General features: G+C 34.5%; 5 protein-coding genes across 7 annotated transcripts; 2 read left to right on the top strand and 3 right to left on the bottom strand.

Annotated features, from left to right (window-relative positions):
- Positions 1 to 409: 409 nt before the first annotated feature.
- On the bottom strand, positions 410 to 1850 carry LOC116111730. The gene is made up of 3 exons (XM_031397879.1): positions 1615 to 1850; positions 1391 to 1505; positions 410 to 539 (listed from the first exon to the last, which is right to left on the bottom strand). Exons 1-3 carry the CDS (start codon positions 1817 to 1819, stop codon positions 410 to 412), a joined length of 450 nt encoding a protein of 149 aa, XP_031253739.1. The 5' UTR covers positions 1820 to 1850.
- A 562-nt stretch (positions 1851 to 2412) lies between these two features.
- On the top strand, positions 2413 to 6870 carry LOC116111724 (arginyl-tRNA--protein transferase 2-like). 2 transcript variants are annotated; one of them, XM_031397872.1, is made up of 6 exons: positions 2413 to 2790; positions 2973 to 3011; positions 3525 to 3675; positions 4168 to 5292; positions 6017 to 6332; positions 6433 to 6870. In XM_031397872.1, the coding sequence occupies exons 1-6, from the start codon at positions 2634 to 2636 to the stop codon at positions 6433 to 6435; spliced, it is 1791 nt and encodes a 596-aa protein (XP_031253732.1). In that variant the 5' UTR covers positions 2413 to 2633; the 3' UTR covers positions 6436 to 6870. The 2 variants fall into 2 exon arrangements, with proteins under 2 accessions (XP_031253732.1, XP_031253731.1); XM_031397871.1 differs by having other exon boundaries at positions 2417 to 2790; positions 6454 to 6870.
- A 1068-nt stretch (positions 6871 to 7938) lies between these two features.
- LOC116111775 (protein yippee-like) lies at positions 7939 to 10934 on the bottom strand. Of its 2 annotated transcripts, XM_031397922.1 has the most exons (6): positions 10784 to 10934; positions 10478 to 10623; positions 9290 to 9333; positions 8488 to 8596; positions 8347 to 8402; positions 8167 to 8251 (listed from the first exon to the last, which is right to left on the bottom strand). In XM_031397922.1, exons 2-6 carry the CDS (start codon positions 10571 to 10573, stop codon positions 8167 to 8169), a joined length of 390 nt encoding a protein of 129 aa, XP_031253782.1. In that variant the 5' UTR covers positions 10574 to 10623; positions 10784 to 10934. The 2 variants fall into 2 exon arrangements, with proteins under 2 accessions (XP_031253781.1, XP_031253782.1); XM_031397921.1 differs by lacking the exon at positions 10784 to 10934 and having other exon boundaries at positions 7939 to 8251; positions 10478 to 10573.
- An 895-nt stretch (positions 10935 to 11829) lies between these two features.
- On the bottom strand, positions 11830 to 13362 carry LOC116111788 (chlorophyll a-b binding protein CP29.3, chloroplastic). The gene is made up of 2 exons (XM_031397942.1): positions 12707 to 13362; positions 11830 to 12327 (listed from the first exon to the last, which is right to left on the bottom strand). Exons 1-2 carry the CDS (start codon positions 13226 to 13228, stop codon positions 12010 to 12012), a joined length of 840 nt encoding a protein of 279 aa, XP_031253802.1. The 5' UTR covers positions 13229 to 13362; the 3' UTR covers positions 11830 to 12009.
- Positions 13363 to 14244: 882 nt separating this feature from the next.
- LOC116111719 (high mobility group B protein 1-like) lies at positions 14245 to 17159 on the top strand. Its single transcript, XM_031397865.1, has 8 exons — positions 14245 to 14395; positions 15044 to 15135; positions 15380 to 15508; positions 15598 to 15655; positions 15768 to 15812; positions 16400 to 16480; positions 16572 to 16667; positions 16931 to 17159. Exons 2-8 carry the CDS (start codon positions 15065 to 15067, stop codon positions 16964 to 16966), a joined length of 516 nt encoding a protein of 171 aa, XP_031253725.1. The 5' UTR covers positions 14245 to 14395; positions 15044 to 15064; the 3' UTR covers positions 16967 to 17159.
- The last annotated feature ends 7923 nt before the right edge of the window (positions 17160 to 25082 follow it).

Below are 25082 nucleotides of genomic sequence, written 5' to 3'. Positions count from 1 at the left end.
TGTCAATATTGGATACAATCTAAGTTCTTATATTATTCTTAAAATGACAAATATACAATTTGAGCAATGAAACGGCAACTCTCACACATGCAAGAAAAAGAAAGAAAAAAAAAAAAAAATCAATTGGTTCAAAGTGTTAGCATGGAGATGTAGAACTTGAACTTCCATAATTTTTCCTGATTACAACTACAAAGCCATTTTCCAAAACAGCATATTTACTCCCTTCAAATAGGGTCATGTAAGGACAGATTTCCTCAAAATCCAGAGAAAAATAATGATTACATTTCACTTTTAACAAACTCATGACAAATGATAATTTGGACATCTATAAACTACCATGTCATATGCTAAATGTAACAAAATATTTCAAAACGGAAGTGCCATTCAGCCCAAAATTTTATGATAGTACTCATAGCACTCTTACTCTGGATTTCAGGCCAGTAGGGCGGGCCTTTGAAGTACCAAGTTGGCTCATAACAGTCTTTTGTGATTCCATCTCCAAAGAAGGAAAAAGAGGAGTCCCAGGAGGAGTCAGAAGCCTGAAAAGATAAGAGAGAGAATTAAAATCGTCACTCATAAACACTTGAAGAAACCTGATTCAGAAATAATCACTCTGGTAATACACAAATTATTAACTGAAAAAAACATTAACACCAAGGGAAATTTAGAAAAAGAAGTAAAGCTATATGATAATTTTTCTTTTATGCGTTCATGCATAAAGGACTGGTAGAAACATCTGGTGAAGCCAAGATACCAGGCAGATACAGGCCCCTAACATAAGCTATTCCAACCCTTACTAAACAGTGAAGAAAATGTAACCTCCAAAACATGAAATACTTCCCAGCACAAACCATAAACAGAGGCCATTTCCTCACTCATTGCAAAGAGGTGTAAAAGGCTGAAAGCCTGTGAAAAAAGCACTTCAATAAACATCTAATCAAGTTTTGCATGGATTTTGAAACATATTGAAACATGCTAAAGTCATTGATCTATACTTCCTCGGTTGTGACTTCTATAAACTTCAAACTTATCCCATCAAAGAAAATAAATCATAAGAATAAATAACACAAAATCAACAGCTCAATAAATTCTAAGAAACTCAAAAAACCGACAATAATTGCCTTCTGGATATTAACTTGCAATGAAATTTATTAAACCCCATTTAAGTTGTAATCAATAACTCATTTTGATTTCATCAACTAAGCATGTTACCATACTGTGGTAAACATTTCCTTTTTCTCATTTTCCTTTTGTAGAATCAGCTACTCTCTATTCTAACTCTTCTGAGCTCAAAACGACAAAAACCCCAAAGAGTCGAACATTATCAAATTACACAAAACACTAAAAAAAATCAGAAGAAATAAAAAAATAAAAAATATAACCACATTACCAGTCATAGTCATTTTTATCATTATCAGAATTAAGAAAATCATCAGCACCAGTCTTTCTCGCCGGCGTGTTCGAAGAAGAAATGTTAAATATCGGAGAAGTCCCTGGTTTCGACCCTAAACCACCAAAAAGAAAAATTTTTGACATTTCACGAGATCGAAAAATTTAAAACGGCATAAAACCTAACCGTCTCGCGAGCAACAAAATTAGAAATCATAAAAATACCTAATGGTGCTTCGAACTCTTCTTCAGAGTTATTAAGAAACAGATTACTTTGCTCCTTCTCACGCTTTCGCATCTCGAGAAACAATGAGAGCTCCTCTTCTTTCTCCCTCATCATTGAAGCTCGTAATTGCTGTCTCTGCTTCAAAGCCGCGGCCTGCATTTGCATTTCTTGAGACCTAAAGCTTCGATTCATTGTTGAATACATACAGATCAAAACAATGAGATCTAAAACGACATGCCGTTCGGGTTCACCTAACTTAAACAAAGCTGAGCTCGGTGACTAGCTAGTTAGCTGAATGGTGAGGAAAGAGGAGAACGGATCAGAGAGAGACGAGTGTGGTTGAGGGGCAATGAGTGTGATTAACAAGCGATTTGAGGGGTGAAATGGAGATTTAGAGAAGGAGGTTTTGATTACATTTGGGGTTTCTTAAGTAACCGGGCAACTGTAACTATACCTCTCTGTGTTTACTCTCACTTCAAGCCTACGTTTTCAGATTTTTGCTTCTGGTTTGGTGGATAATCACGATAATGCCCTCCCTTTTTTAATCTTATAAAAATGTCAGTTTTGAATTTCGGGAATGGGGTTTTTCTTGCAGCTGTGTCCCTGCTTTGTTATGATATTATACTAGATACCGCCTTGAAATAGCAAAACTTTCTAATTTTCAAACTACCCTTAAAGTTTTCTTAATTTTAAATGAATACAAAAAGTTTACTTTTTATCATATAGACCCTTTTGTACAATATTAGATCATGGATCAAGAAAGCGCCAATCGTGTGGCTAAATGGGTTGGATCATGATCAAAGCAAAGTGATAGTTTGCTCTGTCAAGCACAGGATTCAATCTCCAATGTAATTTAATAGTACTTGCTTAAGCCTGAAGATTATTCGCAGAAATGAGAGCTGGAGAGCAATAACACCGTGATAGACAAGCCGCCTCCGTAACTGACAGAGAAGGGAGAGAGATATAGACAGACAGATAGATACGAAATTGGAGTCCGCGACGTCGTTTTGGTTCGCCGATGAAGAAATCGAAGACGGCAGCGAAGATGAGAAACGAGGCGAGCAGCAGTAATAACAGTAACCGACGAGGAGAGACCGTTGTTACTGATTGTGGCACGTGTAGAAGCCCTTGTGGTTACTGTAAATCTCCCGGTCGCAAAACTAGCAACACTCACGGTCCGTTGCTTGAATTTATTTCTACGAAATTGATATAAGATCGATGAAATATGATACAAAAATTAGTTATTTGAATCGTCTTTTTATTTGTAAATTTTGGCTAATTGATTCGTGGATTTGTTGACTTTTTTGAAAGGTCAAATTTGATGTTGATGAGAAATCGTTTGGCGTTGTTTTTGTAGGTTTATGGGCGTACAGCGTGACGGTTGATGACTACCAAGGTTTTTAACGTTAAAGTTTGTTATCTTGGTGAATTTGTGGTTTATTACTTGAATGTATACATTTTCTCTGTAAGTTATGTAGCATTTGGGAAGTAAGATATGCAATTTTTTCTTGATTGCTAATATAAGATTTGTTGTTCTACTGATTATTTGATTATGTTGTTGCAAGTTCTTTTGGGAATGAAATATTGTCGTGCATACATTTAATAAGTTAACATCTTAAATGAGGTGATGGAAGGAAATTTTCAATTCGGGGTAAGGTACAGAAATCATTGTTGCATATGTAAAACTAAGATGCGGGCATTTTCTTTTCGATATGTGAAATATCTTCTCTTTTTCATGATTATGGTGCGTGCATTTATTTTAAATTACTTCCTTGTTATGATAGTTGTTTGATATCAGTTTTGTTTGGAAGCTTTATAATGATATCTGTTGATTTAAACATATTACCAGCTTTTCTGGCTGTAGTTTCTTTAAAATTACTCCATTCTTATTCTAGAGCTGCTTTGGCAGATCTGCTTGACCGGGGTTGGAGAAGGTCTGGGTGTTTTCTTTATAAACCTAATATGAAAAAAACATGTTGCCCGTCCTATACTATTCGTCTAAAGGCCAGTGACTTTGTTCCATCTAAGGAACAACGACGAGTTTCTAGACGAATGCAAAGGTATACTTCCTTTTGTTTTCTCAGTTTCTTGATGTGATGCTTGCATTGATAGTTCTTTTGTTGGTTTATCATCTCATTCTTATAAGATCTTGAGAATAAGCTTCCATGATATGTCAAGCTTCCATTTTAGGATGACATCTTTGTTTCCATGGAAGAGTTTCAAATAATTTCGGCTGTCATAGCAATGATGTATCATAAAGGCTCTATTGATATGTGTATATTTTAATACACACATTTGTTGACCAATTTATAAATCAGTGAATTACCAAATTGCTGGGTTAGATTTCTATTCTCTCTTTTCCATGATTTTATTCTGAACTTGTTGATTTCTAGTAGCACATTAATTTGTTTTCTCTGGCTGAATTATTTTTTTCCTCTAGCTAATATATACCTGTTTGTTAGGGATTTGAATCCATGTTTGATCCGAAGTTTAAAAGCATAGGAATACTAAAAGAAAGCTCCTTCGGCTTACTAACCATGTTATATGCATAGGTATTTAGAAGGGACATTGGATATGAAAAAATCTTTTGAGTTTATGGAGGACACAAGCACTTCTAATCACCATGACAGTTTAAGCTCAGCCAAGAAGGACTCCTTGTCTTATAAAAATGAAGAGAAGAATAAGGCAGAAGAAATTCTGCATTATTTGTCAGTCCAGATTGACAATGCAGTGCATACATGCATCGAAAGTGGGGACTTCCCTTCCAGTATTCAACTTCCAAAGGCGTCAGTCAAATTAGTTTCACAGGCAAAAAGGAAGCTACTAGTTGAAGGAATGGAAAATCTCTTATACTCCAGCAACATTGCATTCCAAATAGCAGCCACTTTAAGACGGGCACAGTTAGCTGAGAAGGAAGTCCAGCAAATACAAATATTAAGACAAAACACACAAGATAATGGTCCATCTCCAAAAGTTATAGCAGAAAAGTTGGCAAGTTCTTTGAATCAGCTGATTGAAAATTCTGGTCTTTCAATCAGGGCTTGTAATGGGCATCTTAATTTTTATTCTGCTATGAACCAATCTTCTTTTGATAACAGTATTCAAATTGCTACCATTTCTGAAGAATCTTCTGATGTGAACAATAAAGGAAGGTGCGTGGAGAACAGCCCTGAGCATCCTCAGGGAAAAAGGCATAGGCTTCAGATCCGTTTGAAAAGATCCAGTTTTGATCCACAAGAGTATGCATTGTATAGGCAATATCAGATTAAAGTGCACAATGATAGACCAGATAAGGTCGACGAGACCTCATATAGGAGATTTTTAGTTGACACTCCCTTAGTGTTTGTTCCACCATCTGGTGATGCTACAGTTCCTCCTTGTGGCTTTGGCTCTTTCCATCAGCAATATCTGATTGATGACCAGCTAGTGGCAGTTGGGGTGATTGACATTCTCCCTAAATGTTTGTCAAGTAAATATTTATTTTGGGATCCAGATTTTGCCTTTCTATCACTGGGCAAGTATTCAGCTCTGCAAGAAATAGGTTGTGTGAAAGAAAATCAAGTCCATTGTCCTACTCTTGAATATTATTATCTTGGTTATTACATTCATTCCTGCAGGAAGATGAGGTACAAAGCAGCATATCGCCCTTCAGAGCTTCTCTGTCCTCTTCGATACCAGTAAGTCCACATGCATCTAGCAACTAACAGTGAATACTGGAAGTAAAACCACCTTAAGCCCCTTTTTTGCTTCTTTATAAGTATTATTGTATAAATCAACTTTCATTTCAGTCACAAAACTTAATACTGAGTATCTCAAACCTGTTCCCCACTTAGTTTACTGAATTTAGATGTGAGCTAAATCATTGTTTGGCATTTTCTTGGTGCTTTTCTAAAAGAATAACAGATATTTTATCATAATAAAGGCATCAAAATTTTTTTAATTGTAGATATCTTCAAGTGGTCCATGTTCTCTTTTAGCTGTAGTTGGTGGTTTCTAATTTTTTCTGGCATTCCTGTATTTTGAAAACATTTTCCTCTCTTTTGTTTAACATCTAATCTCTTACTAGAGTGATGCTCAGGTGACCTCTAGTCAAACCTGGTTAAAATAATGGTCAACTTTACATTTCTCGATGAATAGCTTCAAGCCTTACGTTATAGTAAGTTGTAAAAAGAAAGAAAGAAGGTTTCCAGTTTTAGAACAGTCCACTCCAGGCATGGTCATAAGGTCCTTGATGTCATCTGGGCCTATTTACTTGATATTCTTTCCTTGAAGCACAAGAGAGTTTCATCTATGAGACCAATAATTTATATGTATAAGCTTGAAAATCTGTATTATATATAAACTTCATTTCCTGTTATTTTTTAATGTCTTCAGTATAACAAGTGGAAATGATGTTTCCAGGTGGGTGCCATATGATATCGCCAGGCCTTTGCTTGATAAGAGGCCATATGTTGTTTTGACTGATTTTGCCAGCTTAGAAAATATGGAGTCCTCATCACCTAGTGTTTCTGCAAATGTTACAGAATTGCAACATGATGACATAGGTCAAGAGGACTCGAATGATGTCCTTATGGACTATGATGAAGAAATGCTTGAGCCTGAGTCGGAAACCGATGATGATATATCTGATACAGAAACCAGTGATCTTAATGTGGGAATAGATGGTGACATCACTAATATTCTAATTGGGGTGAATGGGTCTCGACTGAGATACAAGGTAAATATACTTTATTTCTAAGTTGCATTGATGATTCTGGTTGTTGTATGCAACCACCACTGTTTGATAGTCATTTGGTTTTATGATTTCATTTTCTCAGTAAGTTGTTACAATTTTGAAGGATGTCCAACGAGCTTTTGATCCCATTGAGAGGATATCCTTGGAATCCCAGTTACATAGATATTTGAAGGTTGTGGGTGCAGAGCTGTCTAAGCGAATGGTTTATTCTCTTGGGTAGTTGCTTTTTTAAAAACGTATCATACAAAATTCTTCACAAATTAAAGATGTACATTTTTCTGTGGCACTGGAATTGCTGGCGAAATCATGCCGACTTATCAGAGACCAAAAAAGGGAGCTATCTTTGGAAGTTACTTAATTATATATTTTAAGGATTGCTTTCATTTGATTTCCTATGGAAAGTACAGATTCATAATCAAGTTCATATTTGCAGCTTGTGTTGTGTGTATGTCTTGTCATTTGTTTTCCTGTAGTTTGTCAAATGAAAGAATTTATTTCTTTTTCAAATGAAGGGTTTTTTCATCTTCTTTTTTTCTTTCATTTCGAATATTGAATCTTCCCTGCAGCATGCTCCATAAATTAAATTGAGTTGATTATGACAAAAGCCTTCTAATTCCCTTGAAAATACACCCACTTGAATAGAATATATGCTTGTGCGAATATGCTTTGATTGCTTCTCACAGAAGCTAATTGAATTGATTCAATAATTGCCAACTACAATTCAAGTATAGATTTCTTACTTGGATCAGATATAATGCTAATGGAACCAATATCCAATCGATTCGTTTTGTTTTGCATCAATCAACTATGCAACCAAATCTTATTATTCTTTTCTCTTTTGCCCAAATCTGACTTTGTTTGGTAGAGCCAAATGTCATTCTGAAAGTGGGTCCTTTCCTTTGTGATTTGTTCTCTTAATAAATTGTTTATAGTTGCTTAAGGACAAAATTAGTAGATACCAATAGTAGACCTGACCGATTTATTCAAAGTTAGTGGTTTATGCAAAGAAGCAACTAACACAATAAATAGAAAAATATGCAATTCTTCCTGTATGCATTCCCACTTGGCCAGTTCACCTCTGCTTAACAATATGAAATTTCTGGAACCCTTTGATAGATACGTTACGTTATTTATCATATTTACCATTTATTTTTCCATATAGTATCACATCTCAGAAACTATGAAATCACCATCAGCATTTTGGCTTCAATGTCTTTTAGTAGACAGTGATTATAAAATGATGATAACAGTAATCAATGTAATTAGTGCTTATAAACTAGTTTGATCAAGTATATTATCACATTATCCTTGTTTAATGTGATACCCTTTTTAATCATTTTATAATAAAACGTACTTAAATCACATTTTACCAAACACGTCAACTACTTATCAGTCATTTATAAGTACTTTAACCAAACACGTAATTACTTAAAATTTTAAATATTTATAAGCTAAAATTAACTTATAAACACTTGTTACTTATAAGCTAATTTTTATAAGCTCAGACAAATACCCCATTAATAAGGCCTGAACTGATAACAATACAGAAGGAATAGAGGTGGCAGGTAGATGGTAACATTTTTATGCATTAAAAACTGAATGGAACAGTAAGTGATATTAAATTGAAGACATGATCACAGAAGTTTGAGCATCAACTTAATCGGAATCAACAGTCAGAGTGTTTTCAATTAGGTTATTCACAGTGACAGTGCCATTTAGCAAGGCACTGAATTGAAGAACAACCAGTTTAAGAATTCAGAAGTCGAATCAGAAACTTGATGGTTAAAGAATGTACAGTTGGAATTTGAAGGAGTAATCAAACATCATCTGCATCGCTTCCACCAACGTGTGCTTCGTGACTGACCCAGTAATTGCTTCCATCTGGACCGGAAACCTTAAATCTGTTCAACAAAATAACGCAGAAAACCTCATCAACAACGTAACTAGCAAATTATTATTCACTTTTTCTTTCTCCAATCCGTAGTTACATACTGACCGTTCAAGGACAGATTTTCCTTCCTTGTACTTCTGGCTCTTCTCATGAGCAGTTTCCTGAAAGAAACTATCCAAATAACTAAACGGTAACAAGGAACATAGATAAAACAATATTTTCAAAATTTCTGCCACCAAATCTTACATATTTCCACCCCACGATTGATCCACACCCCACACAGAAAATATCAGCTACTGTATGCAGCCCAGTCATCATCATTCTCTCTTCACTCTCTCCAACAGAGACATTCACTCTGTCAAACAACATGAGACGAGATTCTTCTTAAGAAAGACCAATTGTTTACATGAAATATCTAATGAATCATTGTTGGGCAAGAATGTGAAAATGTGTGTCCACGAAATTCTTCCATGAGCATCCCTATTTCACTATTAGCCACTGAAACATGATACGTGCAGTTACGCAATATGCATTCAGATGTAAATTGGACGATGAATAGAAAATATGAATTAAGAGATTGATCCTTAATGGCCACTCTCAGGTTACATGATGGATAGATACTTAAACCTTAATAAGACACAAGAAACTTAATAAGGCTGCATGATCATATGTGCGAACATGTATATGATAACTAATGCACTTGGGCAAATAAAAAGTGTTCATCTTTGAACAGAAGTCCAGAAGCAAAAGATATAATAGCTTAATCTTTGTTCATATGTACAAGAATGACAGTTCATATAAATTTGTTTCTATAGTGCAACATAAGTAACTGGAACCTTACGAATTGCCAAGTTTTCAGTTGATAGGCTCAATTAGACTTAGTTTTAGATGGGCTCAGTATTATGTATTAATATATATTGATGAGGTTGCTTTTTTCCCCCAGTTTTGTGAGGCAAATATTAATGTATTAATATACATTGATGAGGTCGCGTTTTTCCCCCACTTTTGCTGGGCAAATATCATGGGGTGCCAAAGTCAGAAAACTTACACCTTATTGAAGAGATAAGCTTTCCCATGCCTGCAGTGGAAAGACTGAATAAAACACCATAGTAAACACAATGTCAGAACATTTTATTCTCACAGAAACCTCCAACATAATTGGATTGTATGAAAAATATCATTAATTATGCTGTATCATCATGAAGATGCATTAGTTCTTAACTAGTTGGGGCTGAATTACAATCAAGTTGCATTTAAAAATATAGTATTGTCCAAGCCTCATCTACATTAGGGGAAAGAGAACAAGCACCATCCACAATGTTACTGTAATTAGAGCCCCATCCCTGTCATATCATAAATTTGCAAACATGATGGCACTTATAAATGCAAATGTAAGGATGCAATACATGCATATATGTGTACACACATACAATTAGTTTCAAAAGCATAAGAATGCTTGAGAACTAAAAATCACAATCAAAATCATCATTTGTAATCTAAACAAAATATTTAAAAACACTTGCTCCTAAAACAATAGAATCCTTCCTAATTAATTCTAGCACAAACCAGAAAGAAAAATCTCATGATAGAGCGATTGTTTAGATCACTATACACATTCTATTATCATTATAGAGCAATTGTTCAATTCTTCCTCATTGAATCAGAAATGAAGTAAAAAATTCTCAAATCATCCTAATTTGGAAGTGCAATTCTTTGATTCTTCAACTTGGATTGAAATGGAATGGTTCAAGAGTTTTATAAATCTTCCAAGATAACCCATATATAATGGCTCTACTACAATAAAATCATAAATAGCAAAAAGATAGGGAGCGTAAATTAAACTTCAGCAGGTACAAGACTTAGATGACCCAGATGGAGAATGCACAAATTTCTCCTTTCTCATTTCAAAACAGAAATCCCAGGAGTTAAGCATTATATACTCTGATCAAGTAAAAACATCTACACAGAAACCAAGGGTCTTTAACACAACAAAATCAACTGCGAACAAACTTCGTTGATTACATAAGGCCTCCCTTGATTCTTCATTTCTGATAATCAAACACACAATCACCATAACATAAACAAATAAAGTTGCATAAAAAGTCTACCCAGCAGCGAAAATGCATAGCTTAAAACAAATTAGACATGCCCAGATGAAGATGCAACAAAAAAAAAAATCACAACAACACAAAACGCAAGCAAAATCAAAAGGTCAAATAAAGATCATAGAAACAACCCTTGAAACAATATCCTCAAAAAGAGCAAGATGGGTTCTGCAGTGCTTGCAACTATAGATCTTCCCTTCAAGATTCACCACAAATAACCTCCCCATATCTCCTCTCCACCCTCTCAAACAACCAACAGATCCTCAAAAGAATAAACCTTTATATGCAAATATCAAAAAAGGAAGAAAATTTAGAAAAAAGGGCAGTTGTAAATGACTTGTTAATCAAGAAATGAAATAAATAAAAGGAGATTCTTGAGAAATAAATGATGAAAGAAAAGAGCAAACGTTGAATATTTGATATTGTAGATTGCTTACTTGTTAGATTATCTTAAATTTTTGTGAGACCTTCTTGTTTGTCTTTGTTTATGTAATTAGTTTACAAGAAATGTGGACCAAGCAGGCATTACATAATACATATATGCAATTATAATAACTTTTTCCTGTAAAAGTGTACTCTGAAAAGGCGTGTAAGCTACGGCCTTCAACAAATCCCATTTTTCTGTTTAAGTATTTATACTACTTATTAATCATTGTTTTTTTGGTTACATTTTCAGGGTTTAGAAGGCTTTTATATATGTTTAAAATGTTTTTCGCAATATAAAATATTTATTCTTTCATTTTTGGGTTAATTTTATGGATGTTATTGTTATTTTACAAAGTATTTGTCCTTCAATTAGCTCACGTAAAATAGAGGGACGAAAGAGCAACATGTGATATGCATATGTTTGTGTGACTTTGTGTGTATCCTTTTTTAATTAAATTATTGGTACAAACACTCCCAAAAGCTTTCGTCAATGGCCTTTAATTTCATGTTTCTTTTACATGAAAATCGAAGGAATTGAAGATAGAGAATATTTGGAATGGTATATATATATTTATAAATGATAATTTAAATTTGTTTATAAGCTTTAAATTTTTATAATTAAATACATACATTAAGAACAAACATTTTTTTTTTAAACAGGATGTTCAAATCAGCTCATATGCACATTGACTAATCCTTATAGGAAACTAGCATAACATCTCACCGTCATAATCACTCACTTAAATCTTGAGAGTTAAGGGGATTCAAACTTAAAACCGTACACGTTAATCATATGAAAAATCTATGTTTGCGTGAAACCTAAAACAACTCTGAATAAGTAGAAAAGTGTTATAATTGGTGATAGAGGGTAGAGTTAAAAATATTAGGTAGGAATTTTGATTCTCGAACTGATAATAATAATTACTTGATTTAAACATCCTATTAGAACTATATTGATAGGTAACCAACTCAACCATCGGACTAATCTAATTTAAAACAGAACTTGAGAACTTGGGACAATAAATTGAGAACAATCTTACCACCATGCATGGATGAATTTGGACCTCTAAAAAGTAACCTTTATATATTCCTTCTTCAAAATTATAATATCCCATAATAAATTTAAACCTCTAAGAGAAGGAGTTACAAGCAAAGAGTGATGATATACAAAATCAAATTTTGGTTACAGGAATTCAGAACATACATGTCTCTCTTAAAGAGTTTTACAAGATCACTTTCACTGGTTAAATGTAGCCACAAAGCTGATAGGACCTTTGCCTGTAGTGGCAGCTTGAATTCCGAAGATGAGGAAGGCCACCATGGCCAAACGAGCATGCTTAATTTCAGCCAATTGAAGATCCTCAAACTTTTCGGGGTCGGAGGCTAACCCAAGAGGATCAAAATACCCACCTGGGTACAATCTTTTCTCAGGGTCGAGCTCTGCATTTCTTTGAAACTCAATGTACCCAATTACCAAAACTTCAATCCAAATCAATGTTGTCAATGAAAATGGAAGTGGTTGGCCGAGGTAAGATGCTCCCTCAATCAGCTCCACCTGAAAAACAAAATTATTAACGTTCAATTTTATTTGTCATGTTGTGGGCACGTGAATCAACATCAACATTGTCATCATCCATAAATGCCAACATCATGAATGCTTGGATGATAATAAGACACGATAATGGACAAAAATGTTCTCGCCAGCTATTTTCAGTACTATTTGCTACATCTCTTCTGAATAATTTCTGTGTTTGGATGATATAAATGATCGAGTTCCAAGAAATCATCTCAATTAAACAATCCGAATTTCAAGATCACAAAAACATAGAAGAATATATAATATAACCTCTCGTTAATCTAAGCTAATTAATCTCAATTCAGATCCAAATTCTAAGAACGTGTATTTATATGTACGCAGGTATATGTATACGTACCTTTCCGGCGTCTTGCCACGCAACACCAGTGAGAGCTTCAACGGCGATGGCGCCAAGAGTGCCCAACATTGCCCATCTTCCGTGAATGAGCTCACACTCCCTAAACCTCTGCAACCCAAACACCTCCGTGTAAGGCTGAAACGGCGTCGGCTTCAGCTCGGCGGTCTCTTCACGGATCCCAATAACATCACCAGCCACATTCTTGGCCAAGTTTTGGTCCAACGAGTCCAAGTCAAACTGCAAATACTCAGCCGGCTTTGCAAATCCAAACGGATCGAACCCGCGGTCTCCCACCATGCTCCCGTCGAGCCACTCCGGTCGGGTTGCACCCGGGAACCATACAAGGTCGTCAGAATCTAGCTTGGGGACTGCTTTTTTGGGTGGTCGTGGTGGGGATTTTTTGGTGCCAAAACCACCAAAGCTAAACCTGGCCTGAAATTTGGCCGAGGTCAGTGGCTTGGAGTCATGGATACGTGTCCCAAAGAAGCGTGAAGCTGTTGCTGCTGGAGTGGTGGTGGCCATGAGTAGCGTCTCGGTGGTGATTGGTGAAGAATTGTAAAAATATTATTATATGTAGAATGAAGGAATTTGATTTGTGTTTAGAGGTTTTTTTTTTCCTTTTTTTTTCTTTTTTTTTTGGGGTCGAAATGGTTTGTTTTTATGGAATTGATGGGTGTGAATGAGAATGTAGGGGGGGCTTATCTTAGCCTTATCTTTTAGCGAGAGAGGTGGATGGTTGATGGCTTCTTCACCTTCTGGTGTGGGGCTTCAATTTGTCTTCACATCTTCTGCTTACTTATACACAGTTTAAGGATACATAATTCGTTCAAAACTATTTGGTTTTTTCCTGTAATTTGGTGTAAATTCTGATACATCGCTTTTGAAAGAGAATTAATATTATATTATTTCAAAGTTTTGATCCAGGATCACTCAAGTGATATCCACAAAGTCACTGATAGAGAAGCAAACTATAATTTAATATTATGATCTGGCTGGAGTAATCATAATATATTATCCAATAATGGTCTATTCTATTGTTTGGTTAGAGACATATTTTAATAGTAATTAGAATGGTGAGTAATTAGAAGCAAACTATTGTTTGTAATGAAAGTTACTCTGTTCTACTCACTGGAAGCCTTCATACCAACAAAATAGAAAACAAATATACTATATTATATTATTATTTTTACGGTGATAAATTGCCTTATGATCATCAAAATATTTGGATGGTCCTGGTCCTGGTCCTGGGTCAAGTGGACTGTGTAGCAGGCGATAGATTGTTGTGGGCACAGGACAAAGTTAGGAAAGAATTCGTCAGTTTCTTCACCTGAGAGAAAAGATGCATGATTTGGCAAAAAGAAAAGAAAAACAAAATGACAAAGATTGTTCATAATCATAGACGTATATGTTGAAATCAACAATAAGACCAACTCTTGATTTAACCAATCAAAAGTCAAGAGATTTTCTTACTCGGATCCTCTGCAACTCGAAGCACCTAACATAACAACACCCCAATAACACGACAAAACTCTCAACTAAATGTCGCTTTGACCCCACTTCGCCACGTGCCACTTCACTTGGCTTCCTCGCAAATATCTTCTTGGCATCTCTCTGCGTTCTGCTTTACTCTTTGTCATCAAATAGAGGGATAGACTGCTCTGCTTTTGTGTTCCTCATTCTTTTCTACTGGTATATGATTCTCTGTAGTTTTAAGCAAGTTTTCTTTTCTCATATTGTTAAATTTTGTGTTTATAATTTGTAATTTTTGTTTATTTGTTGTTGACTTTCTAGCTCCTCTTTCCATTCTTTATAAATTTCAACTTTTTGTCAGATTTTTTTTTTTAATGAAAAATTGCAACTTCAAGAATAATATAGGTTTCTCTCTGTGTGTTTCTGTTTTGTGCCGTTTATGTATGTTCTTTTTGTTTGTAGATTATTGTTTACTTATGATTTCTGATCCCTAATCTCTGTTTGGTTGCCTGGGAAATAATCAAGAAACTTGATCTCAGTGATCAGATTAATAATTTAATGATTTTCTTGCATCTCCTTGTATATATAGTTTTTTTTTCCTGGAAAATGATAAAGTTGCCTTTAACTGAGATGAATTCTTGTCCATTATGTCATTTTGAAGGATGGCTTTCAGTCTGGCTAATTTTAGCGTTACCAAAATGAAATCCGCTATGGTATCAGCTATATACAGACATGCATATCCATCTAGCTCTAATTAGCCGAATTTGAGTCCTTTCATTGTCCAGTATTTTGTTTTCCATGGATGGAGAGTTTAGTCTTGTCTAGAATCCAATGACTGTTAATCACTGTAATTTGTGTTGTTTTCAGGTATATCACCTTCCGTGTACCATGAAGGTTACCAAGGGCAAAGGGGTATTGAAGAAGGAAAGAAAGGAAGTATTGAAGCCTGTTGAGGACAGGTATATATTGATGTTCAGTACCCAGTTAAATTTTAAGCTATGTAACATGGATACACGCAGAGAGGTGCTATATTGGTGACATATCAGTATCAGATACTGAGAATCCTGAAATACTTTCCGATGTTTATTATCTTCGATGGTAGTTTGATGGAATTATAACATGCTGCAGCAAGACAATTTAACTTTAACACAAAAATAAGCCGCTTGTGATGATAGTTCTACAATGTATATTTACTTTTCTCAGAACGCTAGGAAAGCGAAAGGCTGCACTGAAGGCTGTTAAGAGTAGCAACAAACGAACCAAGAATGCTATACCAGCTAAGAAAGACCCCAACAAACCAAAGAGGCCTCCTAGTGCTTTCTTTGTTTTCCTGTAAGTCTCTCTCAATTTCTGATGTTTCTGAGGAAAAATGTTCTACTGTTACAAGATTTCCTTATTATAATATAATGTAAATGCTGCAGAGAAGAGTTCAGGAAGGTTTACAAACAAGAGCATCCCAACATAAAAGCTGTCTCGGCTGTATGCATCTACTTAACCTATTATGTTATTTTGTTGTGGAAAGTTTTACCTTTTGATAAGACTTTTTATCTGGAGGGAGAAACTGATATTATTACTGAATGTGTGACTGAAGGTGGGGAAAGCTGGGGGAGAGAAGTGGAAATCCTTGACTGATTCAGTAAGTTTCAAAATATATCCTGAAACAAACTTTAATTATTAATTAGTTGAGCTGTTGGTGAATTCTGCCATCACTTCTTGAATTGGTTACTTTGACTTGGAAAATCCTATGGCATGTGCTTGTAAAGGTGCCGACAAAACCTTGCATCGTTGGCTCGCACTGGACCCCACTACAAACCAAGCTCAACTCGATGGTTTTGGATTCTTGATGGCATGGCATGGCCAAGCCACTGCCAATATGTTTTAGACTACCAGAGCCTTCTAGCCTACTTGATTCAAAAGAGAAGAACTTACATCAATATTTCAATGTCAAATCAAATTTTTAGAGAGACATTTACTGGGAAATTACAAGATCTTTGTCTAAAGAAATGTGTTGAGAAAGGGAAGAGTACATTACCTTTCGACTCTCTCAAAGTGGGAAATTTTGATATTACATGAGGCCTCAAGATATATGAATTAGTACAATATAACTAGTAATGCAAATGATATACAAGTTTTTTGTAAGTTCTATTCTCTATTGCTTGCTTCTTCGCTTTAGAAAAAGTCTATGCACCCTGCCTATCTTACCTGATTCTCGGCAATTTGCAGGAAAAAGCTCCATATGAAGCAAAAGCAGCAAAAAGGAAATCAGAGTATGAAAAGCTTATGATAGCCTACAACAAGAAACAGGTTTGTTTTGGTCTATTTCTTTCTTTGTATAAAATTTCTCCACTCTGTCTCGCTTTGGTTCTCTTATTTGGTTTACATACATTTCGCTCAGGAAAGTACTGATGATGACGATGATGGTGAAGAAGAAGAAGAACAGGAGTCTGAAAAGTCAAAACCTGAGTTGCATGATGATTATGAAGAGGAAGAGGTACTCTTATATATCATTGACTCCTTTTCTGAAAATTTATAAACTCACTATGATACACACATATAATAGTTAGTATGCCCTGTTTGACATCCCATGTTTGTTTTAAAACGCCATTTCTGTTCGCAGATATAGATCATCATGTACTACATAATTTCAATAGCTAGTAATTCAATCCATTGTCTGCTGATAAGAAATTTGTCAAAAGCATGTTTTATTTCTTTCCCGAATGTATGTTTCTCACCAGCTGTGATATAAATTAACAGGAGGAAGATGAAGAAGATGATGAGGACGAGGATTGAAATTGATGGTACTGTTTTAAGATTTAAGTTCCATATGGTTTATGGGGCCGAAATTCTGGAGTTTGTATGATCATAATGCGTGTAACTAGTCTTCTAATTGCAGAGTTTCAACTCTTGGTTTACTATTAATAGTTGTGTAAGGTTGCTCGTCTATACCTTCTATTTAAATAAAACATAATCTTGTACAACCAAATCGCCTTCAAACCGTATCTTGATACACATAGTTTTTTTTTTTTTCTTTTGTGTACCGGCCAGTTTGTTCATACCTCGACTAATCTTTCAGGATCCTAAAGTTAACAATCAGATTAATCTTCCAGTATTCATCTCTATTAACAATTGAGAAGAACTTAAGACCTTTTGAGTAATACACTCAAGAGTTTTTATCTTCCTATCCGATCATCCAGAGATGGTTAATATACATATATAGTCACTGGATCATCGGATGACTCCAATGATCAACCAGCAAGATAACAATCCCTTAATGAGATTTCTGAAGAAGCCTGAAAGAACCAAGAATGGAGCCCAAAACTCCTAGCCCATTTGAAACAATCACATGTAAATCTGCAGTATCACATCATTCTCTGGATAAAGTACAGGAACTTTGATAAGCATTGTTGGATCATGAGCTTATACTGTTGAGGAAGATGAGATGATTGATGAAGCGTGCTATATATATCTTACAGGAAAGTTCGAGTGTTTTTTCTTTCCAGGATTAATAAAAGGGTTGCCACTTTCCAGCCAACTATCATACACAGCCATATATATATATAAAATTCCATCCAGCTTTACATAAATCTCAGATCAAGCAAAAATAGCCTGTAAAGAAAAAGAAATCATAAGATGAATTATGATCACACGTGTTGATGTCGCGACATGTCACCTGTTTGATGGTCACCTGGTGGCCTACAACCTGGCCAAGTGGACTACAATTTCCATCTTCATCTTCATCATCATCATCATCAATCAAAAAGCAAAAGTTACCATGATTAAACAGATTAAAGTCACCCGAAAATACAATTATTAATTAATTAATTTCTTTTATTTAAGCAGTGTTTTGGTGGTAATCATGATTTAACCCACAAATTAATGTTTTAACAATAATAATCTGGAAACATGAATGATGATTTTGAATGTCGTATCAAGAAAATTGAAGGCTTCTTCCTCCGTTATTAATGCTGAGAATCTCTTAGTGGCTCTTCATTATGTCGGCATTTTGTCTCAGTGATCGCATGCACGTGTGCTGGATCCATCAAGTTTTAATTAATTAAGCCTTATAATTTTCACTAAATGTTACCTAGTATACATGCATACACCACCCTGTCTAATTAATAAATTCATTCATTCATTTATAATCCATAGTAAAATAGTTCCTGTATTATTGTTTTAAAAAAAGTATAAGAAAATTCATTCATGTATTATTGTTTTCAAAAAATGTATAAGAAAATTTATGTGGGTGGTGTTGATGCATGCCGAATCTAGACATATTATAAGTGACTTTTCAATGATATTGTCTGCTTTGGGCCACAGGATCTGCATGGTTTTGTACTAAAAATGTGTCTCTAGATGGTGATGGTGTCTTTATGCTATATAAGTAATCAAGACCTTCGTCTCATAACGAATGTGAGACTTTGGCATCAACTAATGGTTTTTTTAATCATACATATGTTTTAATAAGCATGAAAATCTCTCTTAATCGTTTCTAATCAAGTGATTAATGATAAAGAGTTTTTTTTTTTTTTTTTAATTTGGTACAATTTGAATTAGCTATTTTAAAGAGAAAAAGAAGACTTTACTAACTTTTATAATCTTTTCCCTTGAAAAAATCTACTCACCCACCCTGTGGTAGTTCAATTGATAGGATGAATGTTGGGATGTGTGGTTAAGGTGCACAATCTTAAGTTTAAATCCTTCTGACTCCCAAGATTTAAGCGGGTGATCATAGCAGTGACCACACACTCGTAACAGTTGCAAGTGATAGATAAGATATTGTGCTAGTCACGGAGGTGCGTAAAAGTTGGTTCGGACACCAAAATCTACTCTATTATAGAGATAACATGAGGCCAGTTTTCATTTCTCCGAAGTCAAGAAGACTATTTTAACTTGGAATGTGAACTTGGTTTCACATACTATTAAAGAGATGTGAAAGGCAAAAGACAAGAAAAAGTTGTCAATGCATCAATGGATGATTGATTTTAATTAATTGAATCCACTCCAAAGTGTTCCCTATTTTTCAAGCAACAAGCAAAGAAGTACTATCTCTAAATCAAAATAAAAATAAAAATGGGAATTGATAGAAACCCTATAATTCACTTTACTTATAGTCAACATCTTTTTGTGGGAAAAAGGGACCCAAATTTGACTTATTTAAAAGAAAAATTGGGCCAAAAGATAACATATATAGTCAAAACTAAAGAAAAAATTGGTAGAATTAATGAGGCATTAAAAGACAACAACAACAAAGTGGGATTATGTTTATGTCTACCTAACTAATACTTGGATTAGAGACAAGAAAACCAATTAAACCCAAAAGATTCAATGGGAATTTGGCCGGCAATGTCAATCAATATTTGTCATTTACCACTAATTAATCTAGAATCCATTACTTCATTGAGTTAATTATGCTAATTATATTAGGGTTTTCCTTAAACCCCCTTTTCCAATCACTAAACCTCCAATGTTTTGGTGCCAATATTCTACCGTATCTTATTTTCTATCTTTTTTTTTTTTTTTTTTTTAATGATCGGGGTCTGAGCTTGCTTATGCTCACCTCAATTAGTCTCCAGGGACCTTAGAACTACCGGTCGAATAAAAGTTCTAATGACTTCTTATTAGCAACTGAGGGGGACCCGAACTCAACCTAATTAGTCTTCAGGAACATGAAACTATCGATTGGATAAGAGCTTCAATAACTACCCATATTAACAACTGAGAGAGACTCAAACTCAAAATCTCTTAAGTAATATACCAAAGAATCCTTATCGAATCATATCGTTTCATAGAAAAAATTAATTTATATAATTGATAAACTTTACAGCAAAGGCTAGGTTTGATCTACAGTCTAAATTTCATAAATAAATTATGAATTATGAGTATCTTCTTGAGCTCTCCACTACTTATTCCATGACCTTTACAGTAGGGCAAAATCTTACTTTAATTTGTCGTTGGCTATTTAATAGTCCAAGTACTTGTAATTGAACATTTTTACAAGAATGAATGAATTAATACACAGTCAATAGCTATTATTAGTAATGTAGTTTAATAAATGGGAAGATGGGAGGAAGAAGTGCTTTGGGAGAAGTGCTTGCATGGTGGAGTTATTAGTGGCATTAAAACGGACGGTGACCTAACCAAGATTTGATGAATAATTTTTCCTGATATGTATAATGGCACTTTCTGTTTTTAGTACGTAGTTTGGTAGATAATGCCATACACGTACACATGCAAAGGATTTAAAGATTGATCGTATCAGTGAGAAGAAGAAGAAGAAGAAGAAGAGGAGGAAGAAGAGAGGTATGGCCATATATTAGAAGGGTGGGTGGGTGGGTGGGCTGTGAGCCTGTGACTCTGTCTGGATGCTCCTTTTATGAAGGAAGAAGACGACAGATATGAGTGCCAAAAATTGGAATAAAAGAAAAGAATATTTAGGGTGGTTGTTGGAGACAAAGAGAGAGGAAAAAAGGGCATGTGAAATCTGAGTGACTGAAATACAATAAATGGAAGACGCACGTGGAAGAGTGGCAGGCACAGGGGGGGCATTCGTGCGTGCAGACATTGGGAAGTGAAGTATATATGCAGAAGGGAAAGCTAAAAGCTAGAAATGTCAGTGCACACGTGTGTCTCAGTCCTCGTGTCTCGTGGCTTCAGTTGACTTTTCCTGTCACCTGTCTTCTCATTTATATCGCATGTCACCCCCCCCCCCTTTTTTTTTATTTTTTTTGTTTTAAACAAAGTTATTGAACAAATTTACGAATAATTCTATTAATTTTGAAAAATGGTACGACCGATGCTTTACGCTTTTTTACACCAAACAACGTGTTTACTGAATCAAACAAGTTATATATCATGTTAATAAATATTTTACAAATGAACGATTATCTATCAACTATAAATGATTGTTCATTGTTATTGTTCATTTGAAATGGATTACCGTCTATTTTCAAATTTTTTTTTCAATTTTTTTCATTTATAAAGAAAAATCAATAGAAAAATGAAAATTAGCTTCCATTCTCAATTTTCTTTTTTTTCATTTATAAACAAAATGCAAGAGAGAAATGAAACCTGTTTTGGGAGGCTTAAATTTTTAAACATTCTAATTGAAAATTTCAAAGAGAATTTTTTATTAAACTAAAATTTGGGCCTCCCAAATTGAATGTAAAATTTTTTAAATTAAACAATAGACAATGCCTGTCCATTGAATGTTTTTAAATTTTTTTGGACAAGCATCCATCTTATATGGACGTTCGTCAATAGTAAATAGACACCCATCCATGTAAGATGAACAGGCATCCATTATTTTTCTTTTAAATTTTTTTTGGACAGACGTCCATACAATATGAACGAGAGTCCATTAAATATGGGTGGACGTCTATAAATGTTAGACGGCCATTCATTTACGAAAGACTCCAGCGTAGTCGCGTCTGACTGGTTGCCATATCCTTCGGTATAAAAATTTGATGTAAAATTTTGGTATCTGTAACATTACTCATTAATTTTTGGATCTTGAAATTATCAAATGGAAAAAAGTTTAAGTAGTAACTCCTATTAATAATTAACGATGAGTGTGTTGGTTTTGATTAATCTACTATCAAATCATAATTTAGATTAATTATTGTCAATTAATTCAGATTGTCTTATTGCTCGACAAGTCACAACAAAGTCCTCAATCGTTTATATCCTTCGCTTTCCAACTCGTAGGATTGCTTAACAAATTTAGATTGAAATTCAATAATTAATCAATCTTACTCCTTTCAATATATATACATAACTTCAATTATTAATTAGAGTATTGTTATAAGTTATATTTGCTTCGCATCGTGAATTTAGTAGACATATATAGATAGTTAGGCTCCTTCCACCTTCGAGTTAGTTTTTGTGAATAAGTTTTAACCAAACCTATTTATCATTATATAAATGGTTTTGCTCTCTCCTATTTAGAGCTAGCTTTTAAAACTTTGCTCGTTTATCAAGTATGTGGTTGGACTCCCTTCTCTCTCGAGTTAGCTTTTAAGACTTGGTTATATCCAACTCATTTATTAAGTTTAATCAAAGGAGAAACACTTGCATGTGTGTATATGAATGAACGAAAGCTGGAAATGAATTGGATTAAATTCTTTGGTCCCTAGTCATAAATTCGAATAAATTTAGCATAAGATTTGATAAGATATTGTGGTCCATTGTATGACACTAACATTTTAATCCATGCACGACAACTTCTTGTGACTATCTGCATCCTAATTCCTCCCCAGTGGTCCTCTTAATTTTCGACTTCAAAAAATTTCATCTACAAAAATACCCACAAAAAATTCTGCAATTCTATTCAGTTTAACACCAATCTTAATTAAGGGAGAAATTAGTTAATATTAATTGAGCAAAAATGGTGTCGGCAAAGTCAGTAGTAGGTTGAGTGGCACCAAAGGGAAGATGTCCCACGCAGAGTTATGTCAAGATTTAATCAACTTTTTACACTATGATATTATGGAAACTTTCCTTTATGAATAATAGCTTTCATTTGATTATCTTCACCAAAATGGTAGGGCAACCATGGGAGGCAAAAGGGATCGATCGATGGAGCAATCGAAGGCCAGGGCTCGTACAATTGGGTTCGGTTTGGTGGCATTATTGCTATGGTTAATTCTCTCTTTAAATAGTTGGTGCAAATTTGGTGATTGCAGTGACCAAATTTGCCAAGTAACTAATAACAATATTATCAGATTATGATATAATGGTGATGAACCAATTGATATGGGCCATCAAAGAAAAAGACATCTTCGGTTGTTTATGAGCTATATACTGTCACCTCACACGTGGGATGAGATGTTGTGGGACATTTCATTATATATGTATATATATATAGTGCACAAGAAGGAATAAATCGAAGTATATGTTTCAATTTCAACTTAATTAACCCTAAACACGCTCTAAATTCTCTATTATTTTGAGATTTTTATTTTTTTTTATTTTTTTTTGTACATATTATAATTTGGTATGAGGATACTCTCACTCGAGATTTTTATACTAGTGCCAATCACTATCTGTTAATGAAATAGGTAGGCAATGTATATTTGAGATTAGATTATTAATTAATGGTTAAGCTAATTTAACAACTATAGTTAATCCAAATTCTATATCGTGTGTCATGAACAGAAACCCTAACAATGGATGTTGGATTCCCATAATCCGGCAGCTTCATTGATAAGAAACATCGTGATAAAAACTCCATAATCAAGATTATCACAAATCTGAATTTTGCCCAAATCCCAGAAATCCTGGATTATAATCTGTCTCAAAAGTACTAACCTACCTAAACACATCTAATAATATATATATGAATTCTGTAGTTATGGAGGATGACGAGGTAGGTTTCGAATTCAATAATAAAATATAAAAAAGATGAAGCATAAAGAATGAGGATTAAAAGGGGATTAAGAATAAGAATAAGATAATTAGGGTTAGTAAAGCTTAGTTAATGAATTAATTAAGTGATTGGAGGAGCACACAAACACATGATGAAGATGATGGGATTCTTCTCACATCAAAAGGGAAGAGATGATTAATTAATGGAATGTCTAGTGGGTGGAGAGCTTAATGTCCCAAATGGGGACCATGTGAGAAAGGAAAGAAATGAACGTGGTAGATTTATGATCCAAAACCCTAGTTTTAAATAATTGCATGTTACTTCCATTATATTTTGACAACGTGGATGGTGGTTAAGCTAAATTAACTTATAATTAATTTAATTTATCTTCTTCTTCATGGGAGCTCACCCATCTTGGTTGGAAAGCTATATAGATCATCAAGTAGATAAACTTAGTTTTCTAATGCTAATGATATAATAGAAAGGAAGGGTTTAAGAGGATTTTCATGAGAAAATTAAACTAGGGTTTACAGAAAGACAATTATCAAGGAATTAACACTTTGCTTTTTCATATGTATCTTTTAGTATAAAGCTTGGAACCAAATATTTGGAGATGAGGTGGGACAATCAGTATGCATAATGACATTCTATCTATATTATTATTATTTATGAAAAAAAAAAAAAAAAACCTTCTTTTTATATAACTCTCCGGGTTTCTTATATATATATAGTTCGCTTATAACTCTTGAGTATATTATTCAAGAGATTTTGAGTACGAATCTTCACTATTACTAATAAAGGTAGTTACTGGAGGTTTACTTAGCCGTTAACTTATAATTGGATCTCCCACCTTCAGAGATCATATTGACATTACATTATACTATTAATTTTTAGTGTAACCCATGTGACACATGTATCTCAATTATTTCATCACACCCACTTACCCTTTTCATTATGTATTATAGTTGTTGATATTCGATTTTAGACACCAACTACTCGCACGTGTGAAATGCTAAGCAGACTTAGAAGACACGCATGATATGAGAATATTAAGTTAAATAAGAGGTGAGAGACAATGTTTAAAGTGGTTCGGATGCTCAAAAGCGAATCCTATATCCACTGCTATTGTATTAATAAGAGGGTGAAGGTCAAGTCGCATTCAGTGAGCTGAGCTACCGTTTAGAGAGAATACAAGAGGGAGAGAGAAAGTAAGCTATTTTAGAGTATAATTAGCCAATCCCGCAAATGAGAGGGAAGGCTTCTATTTATAGTGGGAGAAACCAAAGTACTGATTACTAAATCTGCAAGTTGGTGGGTACTGTGCAATCCTTCTCTACGTCCCATTGTTCACCTGCCCGAGGGATTTCCTCGACTTATGCAGGGTTTGGACATGTGGACGATTTCCAACCTCCTGCTAGTCTGGCACTCACCTACTGCACTAACGGGGGTGTGCCACTTGCGCCATTATGCGACATGGCTGCGTCTAGACAGTCACAGATCCTTCCCAAGTTCTGACCATCCCATGCTGACAATGCTCCACGT

Source organism: Pistacia vera, unplaced genomic scaffold (assembly GCF_008641045.1).
Source record: "Pistacia vera cultivar Batoury unplaced genomic scaffold, PisVer_v2 Contig65, whole genome shotgun sequence".
Classification (NCBI taxonomy): Eukaryota; Viridiplantae; Streptophyta; class Magnoliopsida; order Sapindales; family Anacardiaceae; genus Pistacia; species Pistacia vera.
Note: the sequence above shows the minus strand (reverse complement) of the source record. Positions and strands in the feature narration are given on the sequence as shown.